Raw genomic sequence first — 19,420 nt, 5'->3', positions numbered from 1 at the left:
TTTTTATTTTCTCTTTTTTTTAGTATTTACTTTTTTATGTTCCCTTCTTTGATACTTCAGATATATATTCAATATTGCAAAATGAATTTATCCAGTGTGAAAACACTATCTATTTATTTATAACCTATCTATATTTATATACCTATATTTCCATAAATTTGAGAATAAGCAGAATGTGTAAAAGCATGTCTCAAACTGCACAGTAATTTTCATGTCCAAGAAGCTTATTAAAGGATTATATGGTCAGTCTGTAGAGATATCCTTGAGAATGGACAGCCTTCTCGATGCTTTTTGCGTCAACATTACTATTTCATTATTAAATAAACTGTTGATATGATCATCAAATTTTGACAAAATGATGATTTGACAATAGAAAAGTAGCTCACGACTTAGGTAGCCATCAATAGAGTTTGAGAAGTGCCTTATATAACATAAAATAATTTTTATTTATGATGTATATTTCAGAATATATTTGATGTCTAAAATACGATGCATAAGAGAGGAGAATTTTCTGAACTTTAATGTTCATCTAAGCGTGATATGAAGAACAAATTTTTAAAATAGCATCCGTGAGTTGAGCTATAGACACATATGTTTTCTTGTGCGCTTATTAATGCATCTTCTATCATCTCCTAGAAGAAATATAGAAAATATCGGAAGCTCAGCTCTAAATATTTTGCTTACACTAAAATCCGACTATGTCCATTTCAGTCTTAATATATTACGACAAATCTTAGAATTATATAATATTGCCAGAAAGTATACTTGAAAAAATTTAATATTAAAACTCCAAATTATTCCAGTACAGTCCGTGATCAATTACTATATCATTTGTAGATATTTGCCAACTCAATCCTACCAACCTGCGATAGAATCACAGGAACAACAATATTATTACCAACCACAAGCTTATATTACCAAATCGGTTCAGGAATCGTATCCTGTCCAGGAAACTATTACCCAATATTACCAACCTAACCAACAGGAAGAATATTCTCAACAATCTCAAGAACAATCACTTGCATTGCAGCAGTACTTATTGGGTAACAATGGACAATATCAACAATATTATACTAGCCAAAGTTATGAGAAAAATGAACCTCTATTAACACACGAGAATTATCCAGGAGACAAACATACGAAAGTTATATTTAAAACTAAAGAAGGTATTTTACATTTAATATAGCTTTAAATATTAACAGTCCGATATAACTAATAAAAGTGATTGATCCACCTGTGCCTTTCCACAGACTAGTGTTCCATATTTTTTCCTCACCTACATAAGTTAAATTTTAATTAATATATTATTAATGTACCAATTTTATTCTAATATATACATAGTTGCAACTGTAAACTAAATTACTACAATCTAAATTGATCTAAATTATCAGTAACATTTTTTATTTCTATTTTTTACACATTATCGTGTTCAATTTAACTATCTAAAACTTAATTTACGCTCTTTTAAACTATAGTAGGCTTTTTTTTTCTTCCGAAACAAAATTATTTTTAACATTAACTTAGAATTAACATAGCATAACACAGCATTTTTATTTTGAATCTTCGGTTGCTGAATACCTTGTTTAAACTTCCATTTTAAATACCAGTTCTAATAGAAATAATGCTTAACTGTTCTTTCCTTGGTTATTCAAAAAATAACTAAAGTAGAATAACAAATTAACCTTCAAAAGGTAGGATCTGTAGGGTAGACTATTAACTGTTCACAGCGGAGGTCCCTCAATAAGTGCACATCTGCACGTGCACCCCCAAATTCAAAGGCTCCTCTTGAAAAGAAAACCAATTAAATTGTGACCTGTCATTACTTTAATAATTCTTTTCATTTAAAAAACAATTCATCATGGACTTGAAATTTATACAGAAAAACTTTGACGAATTTCTTTTCTCACGATAAATGGAAAGCTTAAACCTATCAATTATTTCATAAACAAAAACTCAAATCGCAAGACGCTGATTATGCGTATCGTGATAAATCCAACCGTTCACTTTGTTCTGCGCTCGTCTTCGGTCACTACACATCGGAATATTAGATCTGATTGGTACACCCTCCGCTGCCCGCACCCCGTGTTAACTGTGGTAAATGAAGCTTTATACTAGCCCCTGTGTACATCAAAACAGTGCACTTGTAGGGTCGAGGTAATAATCTGTATCGAAACGAGAATTTTGATTAAAAAAAGGACAATTTTTTACCTAATCTTGTGCACCCCCAAAGTATTGAACCACGCGACGCCGCTGACTGTTCAGCTGATTTGTTATAACGTACCGGTCATATATGGAGAAATTTTAAAGATTTACGTATTCTTATTGATTCAAAACTTCCTTTGATGTATGTTCTTTATATATTTTAATAAAATTTACCACAATTATGAGTAAGTGTTTAAGAAACTGAGAAATAAAATACGTTTGCTGTTTTATTCAAGCATAACTGAAGAAAATAATTGGAATATTTTTAAATTTAAATATTGAAAAAAAAGTTTGAAATGTTGGTAGCGTATAAATCATTTAAACTCTAGCTAATTATTAACACTATATGTAATTCGGGATTGAGTAAAATTACCAAAGGAACTGAACTTCAATAAATATGTTCTTTGTAGCAAATATAGCAAGTCAACAGAGGAGGAGCAACGTTTCCTCACTGATAATCAAATAATATTCAACAACACTATTTTTTTTGCTATTGAGTTATATACTCTCGTCTTTTGTCAAATATTTTTTAATACACCTAGTGTCACCTATATGTAAAATATTAAGGATTGCAATTGTAACCGAAAAGAACGATAATCATCCTTGGCACAAGGGAGATTTGAAGGTCGTTTCAATTAATCCTTCCATAACATGAAGGATAATAAATTCTAAATTATATTCTAATTTTAAAATGAGTCTTCAAATGCCTCGAATATCATAGTATTGTAGTAAAATGAATTTAATTCAAGTATCATAAAATAATTTTAGTTAATTTTTAGTTTGAAACACTTTTAAAATAATATTTTTCTTGTTTTTTAACAATTTACAAAAATATCATATTCCCATTCTCAAGCCTCTAAAGTTAATTCCATTCACACAAGAATTCATAATTTTGAAATACTTTAAAACATGAAAAATACTTTATACATCCCCCAGAACCGTTGAAGAGCACCTTCTGGATTAGGTGGAACTTCCGAGGAGCTACACACTAAAATCCACTTGATCGACTTGACCTCCCCAAAACGCCTTAATTGATATTGATATGAATTAAAAAGGTGGAATTGTGGGTTAGAAGTAACTTAAAAATAATAATTTACTAGCTCAAGCTACCTAAACAATAGAGTGGGAAAGCCATAATCAGAAAAAAAAGAACAGGACGTGTGTATCTAGAAGCTCCGAAAAACCAAGGTGCGTTCAGAATTGACGCGCACCCTTTTGAATTGGAATACTTGCTAAAATTTTATTTAAGTTTATTTAAACGATAGTTGTGTTTCATAAAGGCAGCCTTATCTAATAAACAATTTAGATTATGTTGTTTCCATCGTGATTGGAAGTAAGAGTAAACAAGTAATCGTAAATTTATTGTAAGATCATCTTCTAAGAAGTGCAGCAGTATCGTATGCCAAAGTATCTGAATTTGTTTGGATATTTCAACATGATAATGACGACCAGCTATATTTTTGCAATAGCCAAAGTATAAAATAATATTTACACTTGAGAAAATTATCTTACTGGGATAGCCCAGATGTAAATTTAAATGAAAATGCACGGGATTCATTTTAACGCTATTTGGACAAAATGGAACTAGTAAATTTATCAATTAATTAAGTCACAAAAATTAAGGTTTCACAGTAAAGTATTAAGACAATAAGCAGTTTTTATGTTCTCAATTTCAATAGGTTTTAGTTTCACTTATTCATATAGTCACCAAAACACTTGTATTTATCTGCAAGGGAGTCTATCCTTTTATGACCGGCGGATAAATGGACTTTGAAATAACTAAAAATTTGTTTTAGGTGGTATAAAGACTACACAAAGTGAAAATACTCAATCAGATGCAGTAAAAACGATCAACATCCGAATACCTGAAAACGTAGCGAAAATCGAAGTTCAGGAAACAGAACGCCCTTATTATACATACGATAATACTCAAGCCGAGGAAAGTAAACCAAGTGAAGGACTGAAAAGTTATTATTATTTACCGCCGACCCTTCAAAACGCATTTGGTCCTGATGCCCAAAACTACGAAGAAATGATCAAATATTACACAAGACGAGGAATTCTTTCAAGTCAACTTCTGCAAAATGATGAGCAAGAGCATCAAAGTCAACCGTACGCTCAGGAATCGAAAATATCAAAAGCGAAATCAACCGCTGACTCCAGTACGAACGATATGATCACAGCTTATGAAGAGACATTCCCTACAAGTACAGCAGCACCTACAAAGAAAAGGGTTAAAAGCAAAAAAAGGATATATCACTAAAGAACTGAACCACAAAGTATTCACTCCCATATTTTCATACGTATCTATTTATAGTCACTTAATGTATTTATTAACCTACTTTATGTATTATAAATAATATAGTTTAAAATATATACATATTTGTTACAGTTATCTTTTTATACCTTACCTCTATTTACCACTTTTAGTTTTTAATCAGCATATTTTAAAAAAAATTTATCTACCATATAAGGAAATAAAAAACAATTATATTCTGCTCTAATATATTTTGTTATAATTTTATGAATAACTAAGCTAATTAAATATCAGTGCATCAGATTATTTTTCAGTTTACAATTTATGTATTACTTATTACTACATATTTATTGTGAATGTATCTATGGAATAAATATATATGAAATTATGTATTAGTGTTAATAAATATCATTATGTAAGAATAGGTTGCCTTCAGTATCTGTAAATAAAATTTATTTTATATTTTAATTTTTTATTTAAAAATGTTATTATGTATTTTAAATGTATTTTATCTCAAGTTAAATAAATTAATTTAATTAATCTAAAATACATAAAAACTTTGACATATTTGAAGCGGATTATTGATTGATTACTGAAGAATGGTAAATATTACGAAGAAGATTAAGAAGATAAGATAAAAAGAAGAAAAAGAGGAAGAAGATAAAACATTGAGGAAAGCCGCCAGTACCAATGTGCCGTGAAATGAAAATTGTAATTTTAAATTGATTTATTTTTATAATAATTATACTAATTAGATTCAATTATAAATACGTTATACTTTTACTAAGTAGGCTTTTTTATTTACAATAATAAACTGTTATAGAATATATAACAAACCATATACAATAAACGATTATATCGCAAGTCAGATGTTAATAGGAATGATTGATTAAATAAACCTACCAGAATAGAAGTTTCCAGTTTCAAGAAATTCCAGTTTCAAGAAAATTGACAAACGAATACTAGATCATGTTCAAATGAAGGTCAGAGAAATAGGAAACATAGTAGAATATAAATAAGTCACAATAATATTCAATACATTATTTGGAAAAATAATGAAAATGTTCTTGTCTGGTCTGATATTCACAAATAAAGCGAGTATTTAATAGGTAACCGTTAAAATGAATAATTTAAAAACTGCATACCTTTCAATTTCCTAACAATATGAATAATACCAGCACCAGTCTTTAAAATAATCTTTAAGAAAAATAAATAACTGTTTGATTTAACCAAAAAACTATGCTCAAGAGATTATCAAGAGATTTGTGCAGTTGAAACATTTATCACAGTAGTGACCGAATCCGAACCGAATCGAATGACAATTGTCAATAGCGGCTATATCGGAACTTGCATGTATAAAACTATAGAATGTAGAGAGCTATCAGACTACTCGATTCACCAAGTATTTGTGTGGTCTAGCATCATTCAATACGACACCTTTCCTAATTATCAACTCTGGTCGTTTGTCAACGCCTACTTTAATCGCATTCATCGGAGAAGCAAAATATAACGAAAACCACCTCAGAATCTATATTTCCAAAATGCAATAACTTCTGAATACTCTATAGACTGTTGCTTTTAAAATGCGCCATAGCATGGATAAGTGTGATATACGACTTTAAAACAATTTATTTAAAAGAACTTATTTTATTCCATTGAGACGTTAAGCAGTTTTATTGAAATTCAAGTTTAAACTATTATATATCTCTGGAAGTTTAGCATGTAGTTGAATAAAACTATTCTCATACAATATATCATAGATCTCATAGAAGAATCTGACAGAGAAGATAGGTAAATAATATAAATACCTGACATATGCACAATACATATATAAAGCCACCATACATACTCGACCGTTTACAGGAAACAACAAATATACTTCCAATCATAAAATGTATTTGTTTTATGATTCTTTCAACACTTCTTTCGCAGCTTAGCGAAAACTTCCGTTATAACGGGTTCTGCAATCGCAATCGCATATTCACTCACCATACGTTTTTGGCGAAACAGCATTAGTAATTAAAAAAGTTAAAGTGAGTGGTGAGCTGCGCTGTGACTTTTAGCACATATTGTTTAGCCACAATCCTTTTTAATGTTCGTCGGCTTCTGTCAGTTAACTTAGAGTCTCCACACTTTTCCTCTTCCCCAGTAATGTTTTAACGATACATTATTAACAAATATCTTCGAATTTGGCACATGCGCACTATCCTGCATAGAAAACCATAAAAAAGAATAAACTATATCGCCTTCCTTTTCTAATTTTCTAATCTTTATTTTATTTATTATTTTTCTTCTATTTTGCTTTCTTTTCTTTTCTTTTATTTTACTTCTTTATATTATTTTTCTTAATATTTATTTTCTTTTCTTTCTTTAATTTCTAATTCCAAAACAACTACAAAAATCTAGCATATTTAGATATTGCGTTACGTTAATAATTCTATGGTAATAATTATTAAATTTTGGTGTTATTCTTGGTGGTTTAACATATATTGGTTTTAAAATATGGAAGAACAACGGTAAATGCAGAATATAGCTTCAATTTTATTTATAGTGCGAATGTTAGCTGCCAAATTTATAACACTTAATTTTCAACGACATCGAATAGGTATTAACATTTGCCAACATTCAATGATAACTAGAACAGGGAAGAAAATGATTCTTGTTGTCTTGGAAGTAGTCAAGTATTAATGAGGTTTGTCCATCAAGAATAGTAGCAAAAATGGTAGTAACTGAGAATAATTAGACTTTTATTTTAAACATAATATATGTTAGTAATGATTTTGAATTTTATTTAAATGTTGCTATAATCTGTTGAGAGTGAAAGTCGAAAAATGCGAAATTCAGAGAATCAGAGAAGAAGAAATTAGACAGCAATTTGCTAAGATATAGGAACTCTGTAGAGTGATACTATGAAATAATTAATTTCCTCACTAAAGTAGACTTGGATCAAATAAACAAAATATAAAACTAAAATGACATCCAAATGATCTAATCACAAGGAAAATACAAAGCATTTTTATATAAGAGTATATGTAAATAAATTATTGTTTTGTAAAAATAATGATGTGTTGACTGGGATTTCATTCAGCTTAAAAGTACTATCATTCATTCTTTTTATGTTAATTAGTGTACAATACGTTAATCAAAAGCTCGAAGTAGTCGATTCATTAATAGGGTTTGTGGATCAAGAATAGTAGCAAACATTGCAGTAGCGTTCGTAGTTGATCATATTTAGAAATTTTAGGAGAATTTCACCGCTTTCATATATAGTGGTATCCTACTTTTTCATTTGGCTTTAACTATATTGCCTAGTTTTAATCTAAACGATTTTGGTCTTTATTATGTTAATGTTTATTTATATAGTTCTTAGAGTTCACGTTAATTGTTCAAATATGTAAATTAATTTAAATATGATGTTTTTATAAAAATAGAAAGGCATATAAGAATAGTTTTTACTATTTCATTTTATTCAATAATTTTTTAAATAAAGTGTGTTATTTCGAAAAGTTTTCAATGTTTATTTCCCTCCTTATATATAGTTTCACCATTAAATAAAAAAGTAGTAAGTAAATGAAGCTGTGTATACGCATGCGCTAAACTTTAATTATTCTCTGTTTGGAAAATAAACGAAGCCCAGTAAGCGCATGTGCCAAATCCGGAGATATTTGTTGAGTAATGTATCCTTAATGTTTTACCAGGACTTGTATATGATGTTACGTTAACGCTATACAATACACCTGTCATCACTAAAGACACTAGAGCTAAACAAGATTCCAACGATTTACCCTCTTTTGAAGTCTGTCAGTAGCTAAACAAAGCGCATAACTGAATGAACTGAATTGAAAACACTGAATGACACTTATATAACCTACAAGACTTAGAATATAAACCGAGCAGAACATACTCGCATTATTCACATGGAGTCAGAGCTTCCAACATGTAATATATGCTATAATACATAGTCTTCATATTATTTAATCTATCATCTGTATATCCTAATGTTTCACTTTGTTATAAAGGATACAACAATTTGGGTTATTAATAATTAAACAAATTACAAAAACTAAAAGTATAATGATTTTTTTTCATTTTACAACTATATCTTGATACTGTTTAGATAAGTAGATACTTACAGATATAAAAGTCTCAAGGGACATAACGCCAAATGGTCCAATCAGGAAACGTAGAGGTTTTTGCGAACGGACTATAAAGATCAACATCATTCTCTTTAGTTTTTCATTTTGTTCATACCAGCGTGAATTCCATATATCTAAAGCTAAATGTTGGCTCTAGGAAAATTACATAATAACAACTTGCAGTTAAAGCCTAACCGTAATTCTTGCCTGATACATAACTTCATTCGCGTTGAAGTAATAAATTACCAATCTAATGAGCATAGTTAACAAAAATTCACCCACAAATATCACGTTTTGTACATTAATTTCCATCTGAAATAAAAAGAGGTGTATTAAAATAAGATTATTAATATACTTAAAACATTATACGTACAACAAGCAATTGTAATGTAATCGTGGCCAATTGAACAGAGCATTGTAAAAAGTCGAATAACATTACATACTTCATTCCTTCATTAAACGTATCTATATAACTACAATGAAAAAGAAACATATAGCTACATTTTCTCCCTCATTTGCTTGGCATTGTTTTGGTAGTTTTTATATATAAAATATAATTTTTAAATACAGAAGATTACATTTAATTTTAATTTAAATTTTAGTTTTAATATAAAAAGAAAATTATAGTATTTATATATGTATGTAGCTATAAATAAATGTAGAACATACGAAGAGCTCAAAGCCAAAATACTCCAATAAATAAGGCTATGTATTTATTGTAAAAATAAATGAGACACTACCTCTCTACTAATTATCATAGTGTCACCAGGTTTACAACGGAGATGATGTTTATAAGAGGAGTAACAAAAGTATAGTTCACTAATATTGCAATAAGAATAATTAGAGGAAGCTATCCTGGAAGACTGAAATCTGAATTCAAATTTAATCTGAAAGAATTGGTAGCATGACCAAGTAATGCGTATGTAAGTGACCATTAAGTACCAGCTGGTTCCCTTAGTTTCGACTGAATTTGAAGGATGGTCTTAATTATGTCGACTGGGATCTATCATCTATTAAAAGATCTATCATAGCAGCTTATTAATATAGAACTGACACTACAGAAAACCTACTCGAATGTCTAGCGAAGCCAAATCTTTCAGGCCACTTCTGCGAAACAACACACCTTAAATAATTTATTCAAAATGTTCTTCTATATCGAACATAGTGCATACAGGAAAAACAGCAACAGCAAAAAATTAAATTCACTTTCGATGGTTATTTGAAATCAATGACTATATAATAGAATAACAGCCAACAGTCTAAAAGGGTGCAAAACAACATAGCAAAATCTTAGGCTGCCAATATCGTCTCGCCTTAACCAAAAATCCCTGTAATGAAAAAGTCCAGTGCAGGACATAAATCACGAAATGATTATTAACTGCATAGATAGGAGTAATTTACATTAAATAGTTTTTGAACCAGGCATTTCGAAATTATTTTGCAGTAGAATGATAGGAAATGCCCGTAATCACACCATATGCTAACACAAATCACTAAAAATATAGATGTATTTCTGAAGGTTGATTTTGGATCCATGATAAATATTAATTTGTCTATAAATCAAGATCGTGGTTGAAAACCGGAAAAACTCCACAAGTGATCCAAAACAGTAACAAATGTTTGATGGGATTGGAAAGCAATAGCTAATTATGAGTTATCTTTAATTTAACCTTGTACAGTTAATAAATAATGTGATTAAAGCATGCCATTAAAAATATAGTCAGAATTATTTAATAATTTGTCTTCCATTACAACAGCACTAGACAATGCTAACATATACATTCAGTACCGCCAAAAATATAGTTAGATTAGCTGGGAAGTTTTATTGCGGTCTTTACTTAATGGCATGTCGAATTTTATATCTTACAATAGCGGCATATAAATTACCCAAAAATATTGATTCAGATTTTAAATACTTGCGAAGTGTCAGTGGCATTGGCGAACCAACGAAAATTAAGATCTGACAATCGCGAGACGTTAATATAATTAAAAGATTTTTTGATGAGTCAGTCCAGTACAGACGTCGACTGCTCAAACGTCTCTCAGGTAACCATTTCCCGACCTCTCTTAATCTTAACGGTCACATTTAGTTCAGTTCGGTTCAACAGAATTTTGATTGTACCAGCAAAGTGTTATCTATCAAAACGGCACGGTATATCATTGACCATGTTAAAATGTATCCGAATAATTTTGCTTTCGGTAATATAAAATTAGGAAAATTACTTTTTTCTGTGTAAAACCTATTACATTAAGTTAGTAGTTACTACTTAACTAAGTTATTATATTAGTTAAATTGAGTTATTGATACTTTATTTAACATACTTAAAGGGATTCCGTTTAGCTAAAATATACAGAGTTTTATTTGTTAACTTGTTGGTATTTTCAAGGAAGTTCCATTTTGCATCTTGCATAGATCTTTTGTCTCAATTGTGTGGCCTGGCAAAAACTTGATGAAGACAATTTGTACCCTAATATTCAGTTGAGCGCTTCTTACGTTCATTGTTCAAAATACGGACTTGAATTAAGATTTTACTATTATAAAAAATATTGAGTACAAATTGTCATCTCATTAGCATTAGATCGTATAAATAATGTAAACCTATCTAACTTGAAGCGTGAGATACAATTTATTAAAGTCTTCTATTGGAATAGCAATGGATTACAGTATGAGCGTAATAATATATAAACTATAACTATAAATAAATATATGAGAATAATCTAAATAAAATAAAATAGCACAACATAAATTAAGTTATGCAATTATCAATTTAATAAAATTAATATAATTACCTAATAACCTTCTTATGCTCCTTAACTAAAGTAACGAATTCCAACTGTATATTTTTATTGTCTTCTTCCTTATTGCCCGTCTCTCTATATGTAGGAAATTGCCTCAGTTTATAACCTAAAATTTTCACTTGACTTAATGCAAAAACGATCAAGCTGAACGTTAATATATCCGAATTTATGACGTAAGAACTTCCTAATGTTCCATCGAAGACATTCCAGCAATAAGCCAGCTAAAACATAAAAATAGCAGTAATCATTTAGACAAAATTATGAATTATGTTATAATTTACATTCTTCAATTCTATGAGTTAGAAACTAGACTTGCAGAAATTGATAAACCCAACGTAAACCACTAGGTTACCGACATTATTAGCAGAAAATATTTTAGTATACACCAACAAGAATTCATTATATTGAGGTATTTGTAAAGGCACGATAAACATTGCTAAATATTACATAACAATGTTTAAAAATAGGTTACATAATTGATAAAAATAGGTAAAAATCTAAAATATAATGGAAATATACTATATTTAAAGATGTAATATAAAAAAATACAATCAATTAGATATATTGTTTGGATAAATCAGATTCATATCTTATGTTCCATAACTGAGTTAATATCCTCATGACTGACGGCATATTGTACAGATAAATAGCGGCAATCAAGAGGAAATATATGAGATAGCGAACGTTAAGCTAAAATTAGTACTAGACGCTGTATCAGTAAAATCAATAAGTAATCTCTAAATCTATTAAATTTTATGGGTATAATTTACTTCGTGTATCTATAGTCTGTTAATCCGTAATTGGATTTATTTGAGATTAAGCGGGATCATTCGCTGAGAAGATGATACACAGATGTTGGCTAAGGTGAACAAAACTCACGGTAGGGTGGTGCATCACCATGCTCGTTAGCTAATATTCCCAGGTGAGAAGAAGGTGAATTCCCATGCCAAGCAGACTTTGATGCCCAATGAAGAAAGAGAATAAAGTTTATAGTTAGACAATGTGAGACGCGGTGGTGGGGGTAATCGAATATGAAGAAACACTGTATTGAATCAAACGAATATATCAGAAGTAGTGTTTGTGGTTAGAAATGGTTATTTGTTGGGGTGCCATAAAAATAATTATATATCAGTTATACATTATATAACTCAGCAAACAAAATCAAAGCATGATTAAATAGTTTAGTAAAAGTACTAGTGCTGTTACTGCAAAAACGCAGATATTTGTTGCCTCCTATAAATATAAAGTTATGGCCATGGCAAAGGAAAAAAGAACGATAGTTCTTCTTGAAATAGATCTATGATCGTCTATTGATAGACGATTAGGGACATGTCCAGGGTGGAAAATTTGGAGGGAGAATGGATATGATTTGCTGATGTTGAAGACAACTGCTAGTTAGTTGGTTATCATTTATGGCTGACGTTGAGATTCTAGAAGGAAGTATATTCCTTAGTTTAGTAACACTCGCTGTGGAAGCTCCATGAAGATGAGATCATAAAATTAAGGGTAATATAATAACGTCTAAAAGAGGGTAGTGAATTGAAACCAAAGAAACATTAATCAAAACCCATCACCATAGCAATCAAAAATATTTAAATCGACCCCGTTGGGATTACAAATTTTCTATATATTGGCTGACATGTTAGAATTTTTATTTATTTAGATCCAAGAGCAGAGTGGAGTAACACTTCGTCGAAAATACTAGGAACATAAATGCAAGCTCAGGAGAATATAATTATCCGCAAACTAAGGTTAACATTAATGCATATATAAAGAGCACAGAACTTAGAATAAGCTGGTTTATCATTATAATGAATTAAGGTATTCACTGGTTGGATTTACTTTTATCTATTGGTGATAATATTGGTCTATATGAGAAATATAAATTTAAACTATTAAACAAAATAATTTAATCTAACTACTTTGATGATAGATCATTTTAACATTTATTAGAATAAAACAATAGTTTTCCATGTAGCATTGTTGAGTTATTCAGTATACAGACACGTCATTCACGAAACCCTGATAATAAATGTAAGACAATTAATTGCAAGAATTATGAGACGAAAACTCAGCTCAATATATTAAAGAACACTTAGCAGCTAGTTTGCATACGATGGGAATATCCAAAAGGGGGGAAAATGGCTACCACGGGCGTGACTGTCTATGAAAAGGGCGTTTAGACGACAAAAAGATGAAAAAAGTAATATTTTGCTCCAGCAGAGGCATTCATTGAACACCAAAGCGGAATATTCATAACCATAAAGTCTTGCCGTGCATATGGTGGCATTAGCAAGATGTAATATATTACGAGCTTCTAAAACTGAATGAAGCTGTTACTTCAGATGCAGATATCTAACGAGGTTATTTGTACAAACTGAAAGATTCACTATGATAACAAATAGAGCAGTAATAGCGAATAACAGACATAAAGTTTTCATTTTGCATGACCACATTGGCCGCATGTTGCAGGAGTTTAAGGAAATATAAAAAATAACGAAAAATAATTTAATAATAATACCTTAAATGCGTTTCTAAGGTGAAAAAATTATCAGAGAACCGCTAGTCCTTAATATTAAGATACACAGCAAATCTAGAATGAACACTTGTTAGACTTATTGGAATTATTTATTATAATTGTAAGAGATATTGACTAACTAAAAAAATTGCTAACTGCATTCCTTGCCAGAAAGAATATTCCAATACAACACTTAAAAAAATTAGATTATGGTTGTCAGCGTAACATCTAACTGATAATTAGTAGTTAATACTCACACCAGATTGTTATGGTATTATGTAGATAGGATTAGCGGGCATTGACAAAACAAAAGTAACACGACAACTAGCAGATGCATTAAGGACTGTGCTACAACGGCAGTGTATAAACATAATTTAAACTCTGTAAAATCGAAACTTGAGAACACAAATAATTTATTTATGAGTTTATTATGCATTATATATGCAAATAATAATAAAAAAACAGCAATCAAACGATATCCTTTCCTTTTAATGATGAAGCAGTGGTTAAAAGATATTATAGTAAATAAAAAATATGTGTCTAGTCTACTTTATTACTTTTTAACCAACAAAATTTTATTTTGATTATTGAATGACACAAATTTAAATAACCCTGCATTATGTATTTTATTCTAATAGAGTAAATTACCACATAAAAAAAAACGAAAAAGTACCAAAAATCTTGTAATTAACATATGCTTTATTAGTTTAAAATAAGTATACTTACCCAATAATGTTCTTGAATATCTATAGGCCACCAGGTAGACAAAGGTAATGTCCTTAAAGTAACCGTTTCGTTATTAACAATTTGTGTAGGTAATTCCATAAAAAACGGATGAATAAAATATAAAAACGATACAACCCAACCATTAAAAAGAAATAAAATGTTATAATTAACAGTATCTTTTACCGAAGACATATACATCCGACGTATTTCTGGATCCGAATTGTTTAAGATTAGTTTTTCTTCATCGATAATATTAGTAAAAAGTGTTCTAATTGCTTCAGTATTAAAGGCTTTTAAGCGAAATAAAGATACAGTATAAATTAGTGTTATGCAAAGATTACCCAGTATTTCTTCGATATATAAAGTGTCAGTGGTGAGAAGCAAGTATAGTTTAAAATATGCACGAAATATATATTCCAAATAGTAATAATAAAGTATAGCTGAACCTATCTCATATATTCTTTTAGATTTTAAGCTGTCCCAATGTATAATTGGCCAAACACCCACCATAGTGAAGAGGTACATGGATATTTTAAGTAATTTGTTATCGGGAAATTTCTAAAACAAATAAGATTAGTTTTTTAAAGTTTAAATAATCAGATTCGTTTTGAAAACCATTTTTAATATTCATATATAGAATTCTAAACAAGAACTGGAAATACATACGTATATAAATCTCTTTATATTCACCATACAATTACAGCATAATTATATTACTACACAACAAAACTTCTGTCATTACATAAAGAACAAAAAACAATCTCTAATTTTCTTCCTTTTATAAATCGAAATCAAAAACAATTTCCCATGAAAAAAATATTGTCGTTTAATTTGATTCTACTAGGAATGAAAAAAAAACAACGAATGTTAATTTCTTGATTATAGAGACTGTAAGAACCTATTACAGAAAGAAAGTTTGTCCAAGTTATTGTCTGCATAGCTCTTAAACAAGCATATAAGGAAGACGTTGGTTCAAATAAATCTTTTTATTGGTTAATTCATTAAAAAGTAATAAAATTTACGAGCTGTCGTAAAATATATAGCTACAAATAATAAATCCGTGTTTAATAAGCAACACAAAAGTAATATAAATCAGGTAATGCTCACGCTTATATGATTGTCTGGAGTAAGCAAATTGTTTTGAAGAACGGAAATGCCTAAGAGTATATGAGCACTAAAATCAAACAGTTCTCGTATTTCAGTTGTTGTAACGGCTGTTGTTTAAATTAAAGGATGTATGTTGTACGGTGTGTTTTAAATGTTTCATTTTTGTAATTTTGAAACTTTATTCAGAACATTTGCTACAGTATATTTTATTTAACCTATTTTCCATCGATAGCTATGACATTTCTTCATTTTTCAGATAGCGTTTCGATTCTATTCAGTCTCTATTGAATATGGCGGATGGGGTAGCACTCTCACTGTTTAACACTCCGAGTTAATCTAACCGGATGAAGACATGAAAGCTTCAGTCACATGCTCTTAAAATATATATTTATCTTGTTTGAACAGCTTCCACCTCACTGTCCTCAAAATTTTATCACCGGTATTAAAATGTCCACATTCAATATTTCGAAAGCGGTACTAACATATTCTTTAGTAAGGGACCGGTAGATATTAAACAGCTGTATGTTTTTCTGAAATGATGATACATCTTACGACTACGTTATTATTAAGATGGTCCGATATTATTTGATGATGGCATACGCCATCTTTTTTAAAACTCAAAACTTGTTTATATATTTTTCTTCATTTGTCCAGGATGCTGAGATACCAAGTAATAATTACTGAATATAGAAAAAAATTTAATATGTCCAAAATCACTACGCTGAACTTGAAATGACGATTTAAATTTGTGGTAAATGCCTAAAAATAATGCTTTGTCATGTATTCCCTTTGTGTCAGTTTTCTGAAAACAGTACATAAGTAAGTTTCAAAATATCATGTAGCGGGAACTGCCTTCTGTATTTTAGTTTAATGACATTTACAAGATGTTAAATTTCTCAACATTTTTTAAAAACTACTAAATATATTCATCAAAATATTTTCCATCGACAGCTTCTTCTTGTTCAGCACTTCGATTCTATTTAATCTCTACTAAATACGGCGGATGTGGTAAGATGGATCATTGAGAAATTTCTAAAGTTTCGTTTAGATATTTGTTTTTTTAGATTAGAGCTTCTGTTTAACACTCCGAGTTAATCTAACCGGATGAAGACATGGAAGCTTCAATCACATGCTCTTAAAATATCTATTTATCTTGTTCGAATAGTTTCCACCTCACCGTCCTCAAATTTTACTGCTCTGCCTTTACATTTTTTATCACTAGTATTAAAATATCCAGCTTCAATATTTCGAAAGCGGTAGTAACATTTTTTAGTAACGGACCGGTAGATATTAAACAGCCGTATGTTTCTTCAAATTTATATAAAATAGCATCGTTTCCCTGAATCTGTATTTTGTGGTTACACTGTACACGTGAAATGGTACCTATTAAATTCTGAAGGAAATGATGACACTTATTACTGAATATAAAAAAAAAATTAATATTTCCAAAATCATTATGTTAAACTTGAAATTACGATTTAAATTTGTGGAAGAGGGCTAAAAATTATGCTTTGTCATATATTCCCTTTGTGCGCTTTTCTGAAAACAGCACATAAGTAAGTTTCAAAATATCATGTAGCGGTAACTGCCTTCTGCATTTTAGTTTAATGACGTCTACAAGACGTTAAATTTCTCAATATTTAAAAACTAGTAGAATGTATTCATCCAAAATATTTTCTATAATTTCTGTAACATTTTCCATCTTTCTGACAATATAGCGATATTATTTCGAAAGAACGACGTTGGTTTGGCGGTCGCTGCCATCGTTTCATTTTCGTACTTTTTCACCATATTTAAATTTTCCAGTCAAGCTACATCGATCTGAAAAATTGCTAATCGGAATGCTATATACATGGTAAGCAGGCTGGGTTCAACAAAACTTCCCATTCGATCTGCAACAGTATATCCTTCACAACTCGTGCAACATGTCACCGAGCGATGTCATGCAACACTAGGAGTTTGGGTTTATTAGTCGCTATTTCTGAGTATGAAAACGTATATTTTTGCAACAATACGTTGTTCAATTTATTTAACTAACATCTGTAGAATCTACCTAAAGCGGCAGTTTGATCAACTGATAATTTGTGTGAAAGTTCTTTGGGAATTTAAGATTGCCCCATAATACTAGAAAATCGTCGTCTTTAACTTTTTTGGTCTACAAAAATGACAGACCCGCATCAACATAAGTTCCTACAAGTGCTTGTTTGGCTTCTGCAGCAGAAGTATATGACTCCATTCTTCAGATTGGACTGTACTGCCATCTGCTTCAATGCAATAGAAATTTCAAGATTAATAAGAATTAACCACCTACTTCTTATAGAGATAAACAATTGAGTTACTTGGTCTTTCGGCATGTAAGTATGCGCTCATAGCTGCCTTGAAATAATGATAATTTTTCTTTTCAATACAAACCTATTACATGAATTATTCCTCAAATAAGATTCCTCAATTACCCTCGCATAGAATAAAAGGCTACAACATTTAACAAACAACCGTTTATTTCGCATGATTACTTAGACCTTTGTACTCTCAATCATATAATAACTTTCGTTAGATTTAATATACTATCCAACTTAATTGAAATTAAAGTTTTGAAACGTATAAGAGTCGGTTTCTGAACTTTATGCGTTTTGAGCATATTTAAATACAACGGTTCATCTTTAAAGACGAGATCAATAGTAATAGAGAGTAAGAGAGTATGAGGCAACTTTTATATTTTATAAATTTATGAAAAATTTTAATATTAAGAACCTTGATGACAGCTATAAATCTTTCAAGTGAAGAGCAAAGAGTTGTATTCAGATGAATAGAACTCATCATAGAAATATTATTTTTAATGAGATATATTCACATAATGTGCTTTTTTATAAAATGCCCCTTCCAATAGAATGAATAACTTATTTTAACACCTTAAATCCTTGCCTTACCCCGTAGTAACAAAGAAGGTCTAGCGAAGATTCGGAGTAGTGTTTAAGATGATCAAGCGTAATAAACCCGAGTTTTTGCGCCGACATGTGACAATGGATGAAACATGGCTCCATAATTTCACTCCGAAGTCCAGTCAACAGTCATCTGAGTGGACTGCACACTATGATCCCGCTCCAAAGCGTGGGAAAACGCAATAGTCGGCTGGCAAGTTTATAGCGTCTGTATTTTGGGATGCGCATGGAGTAATGTTCATTGACTGCCTTGAAAATGGAAGGACCATCCACAGTGACTATTACATAGCGTTATTGGACCGTTTTAAGGATGAAATCGCCGAAAAACGGCCGCATTTGAAGAAAAAGAAAGTGCTGCTTCACCAAGACAATGCACCGTGTCACAAGTCAGGGAAAACGATGGCAAAAATCCATAAATTGGGCTTCGAATGAAGTGGTGATTGCCGAAACTGAGGCCTTTTTTGAAACAAAGGATAAAGTGTACTATAAAAATGGTATCGAAAAGTTGGAGGGTCGCTATAATCAGTGTATCACTCTTGAAGGGAATTATGTTGAATTTTGACAAAAAAAATTGTTTTACTATTATAGATCGGGGACTTTTCAATTGACCTATTATATAAACTAATGGGTTCCTTTCAATTGTGTTTAATCAGTTTTCTGTTTATGCTGTAATAGTAACTGAATAATACAAGAATAGTCTTAAATACTATCCGACGCAGGACAAAAACGAAACATC

The 19,420-nt window shown here is 30.3% G+C and overlaps 2 protein-coding genes across 5 annotated transcripts in view; one reads left to right on the top strand and one right to left on the bottom strand.

Moving 5' to 3' along the window:
- LOC143199381 (uncharacterized) overlaps positions 1 to 4,593 on the top strand; it is a 31,003-nt gene extending 26,410 nt beyond the window's left edge. Inside the window, exons 4-5 of the mRNA XM_076409168.1 lie at positions 838 to 1,166; positions 3,999 to 4,593. Of these exons, the coding sequence (XP_076265283.1) occupies positions 838 to 1,166; positions 3,999 to 4,465 (796 nt within the window). The 3' untranslated portion in view covers positions 4,466 to 4,593. The remainder of the gene's footprint in view (positions 1 to 837; positions 1,167 to 3,998) is intronic.
- Positions 1 to 15,311, bottom strand: part of LOC143206791 (odorant receptor 49b) — a 67,075-nt gene extending 51,764 nt beyond the window's left edge. Inside the window, exons 1-7 of one of the 4 annotated variants that reach the window (XM_076419530.1) lie at positions 15,254 to 15,311; positions 14,639 to 15,196; positions 11,386 to 11,615; positions 8,969 to 9,068; positions 8,803 to 8,907; positions 8,593 to 8,748; positions 4,754 to 4,898 (exon numbers count right to left, since the gene is read on the bottom strand). In XM_076419530.1, coding sequence (XP_076275645.1) covers positions 4,845 to 4,898; positions 8,593 to 8,748; positions 8,803 to 8,907; positions 8,969 to 9,068; positions 11,386 to 11,615; positions 14,639 to 15,196; positions 15,254 to 15,256 — 1,206 coding nt within the window. In that variant the 5' untranslated portion in view covers positions 15,257 to 15,311 and the 3' untranslated portion in view covers positions 4,754 to 4,844. Of the gene's footprint in view, positions 1 to 4,753; positions 4,899 to 8,592; positions 8,749 to 8,790; positions 8,908 to 8,968; positions 9,069 to 11,385; positions 11,616 to 14,638; positions 15,209 to 15,253 lie in introns of those variants that run through there. The other 3 variants (XM_076419545.1, XM_076419538.1, XM_076419548.1) reach the window with 3 other exon arrangements.
- Positions 15,312 to 19,420: the final 4,109 nt, after the last annotated feature.

This window comes from Rhynchophorus ferrugineus, unplaced genomic scaffold, assembly GCF_030347505.1.
Source record: "Rhynchophorus ferrugineus isolate W39M unplaced genomic scaffold, kcgeb_rfMv2 rfM1, whole genome shotgun sequence".
In the NCBI taxonomy this organism is placed as follows: domain Eukaryota; kingdom Metazoa; phylum Arthropoda; class Insecta; order Coleoptera; family Curculionidae; genus Rhynchophorus; species Rhynchophorus ferrugineus.
This window is presented reverse-complemented; position numbering and strand designations above follow the sequence as displayed.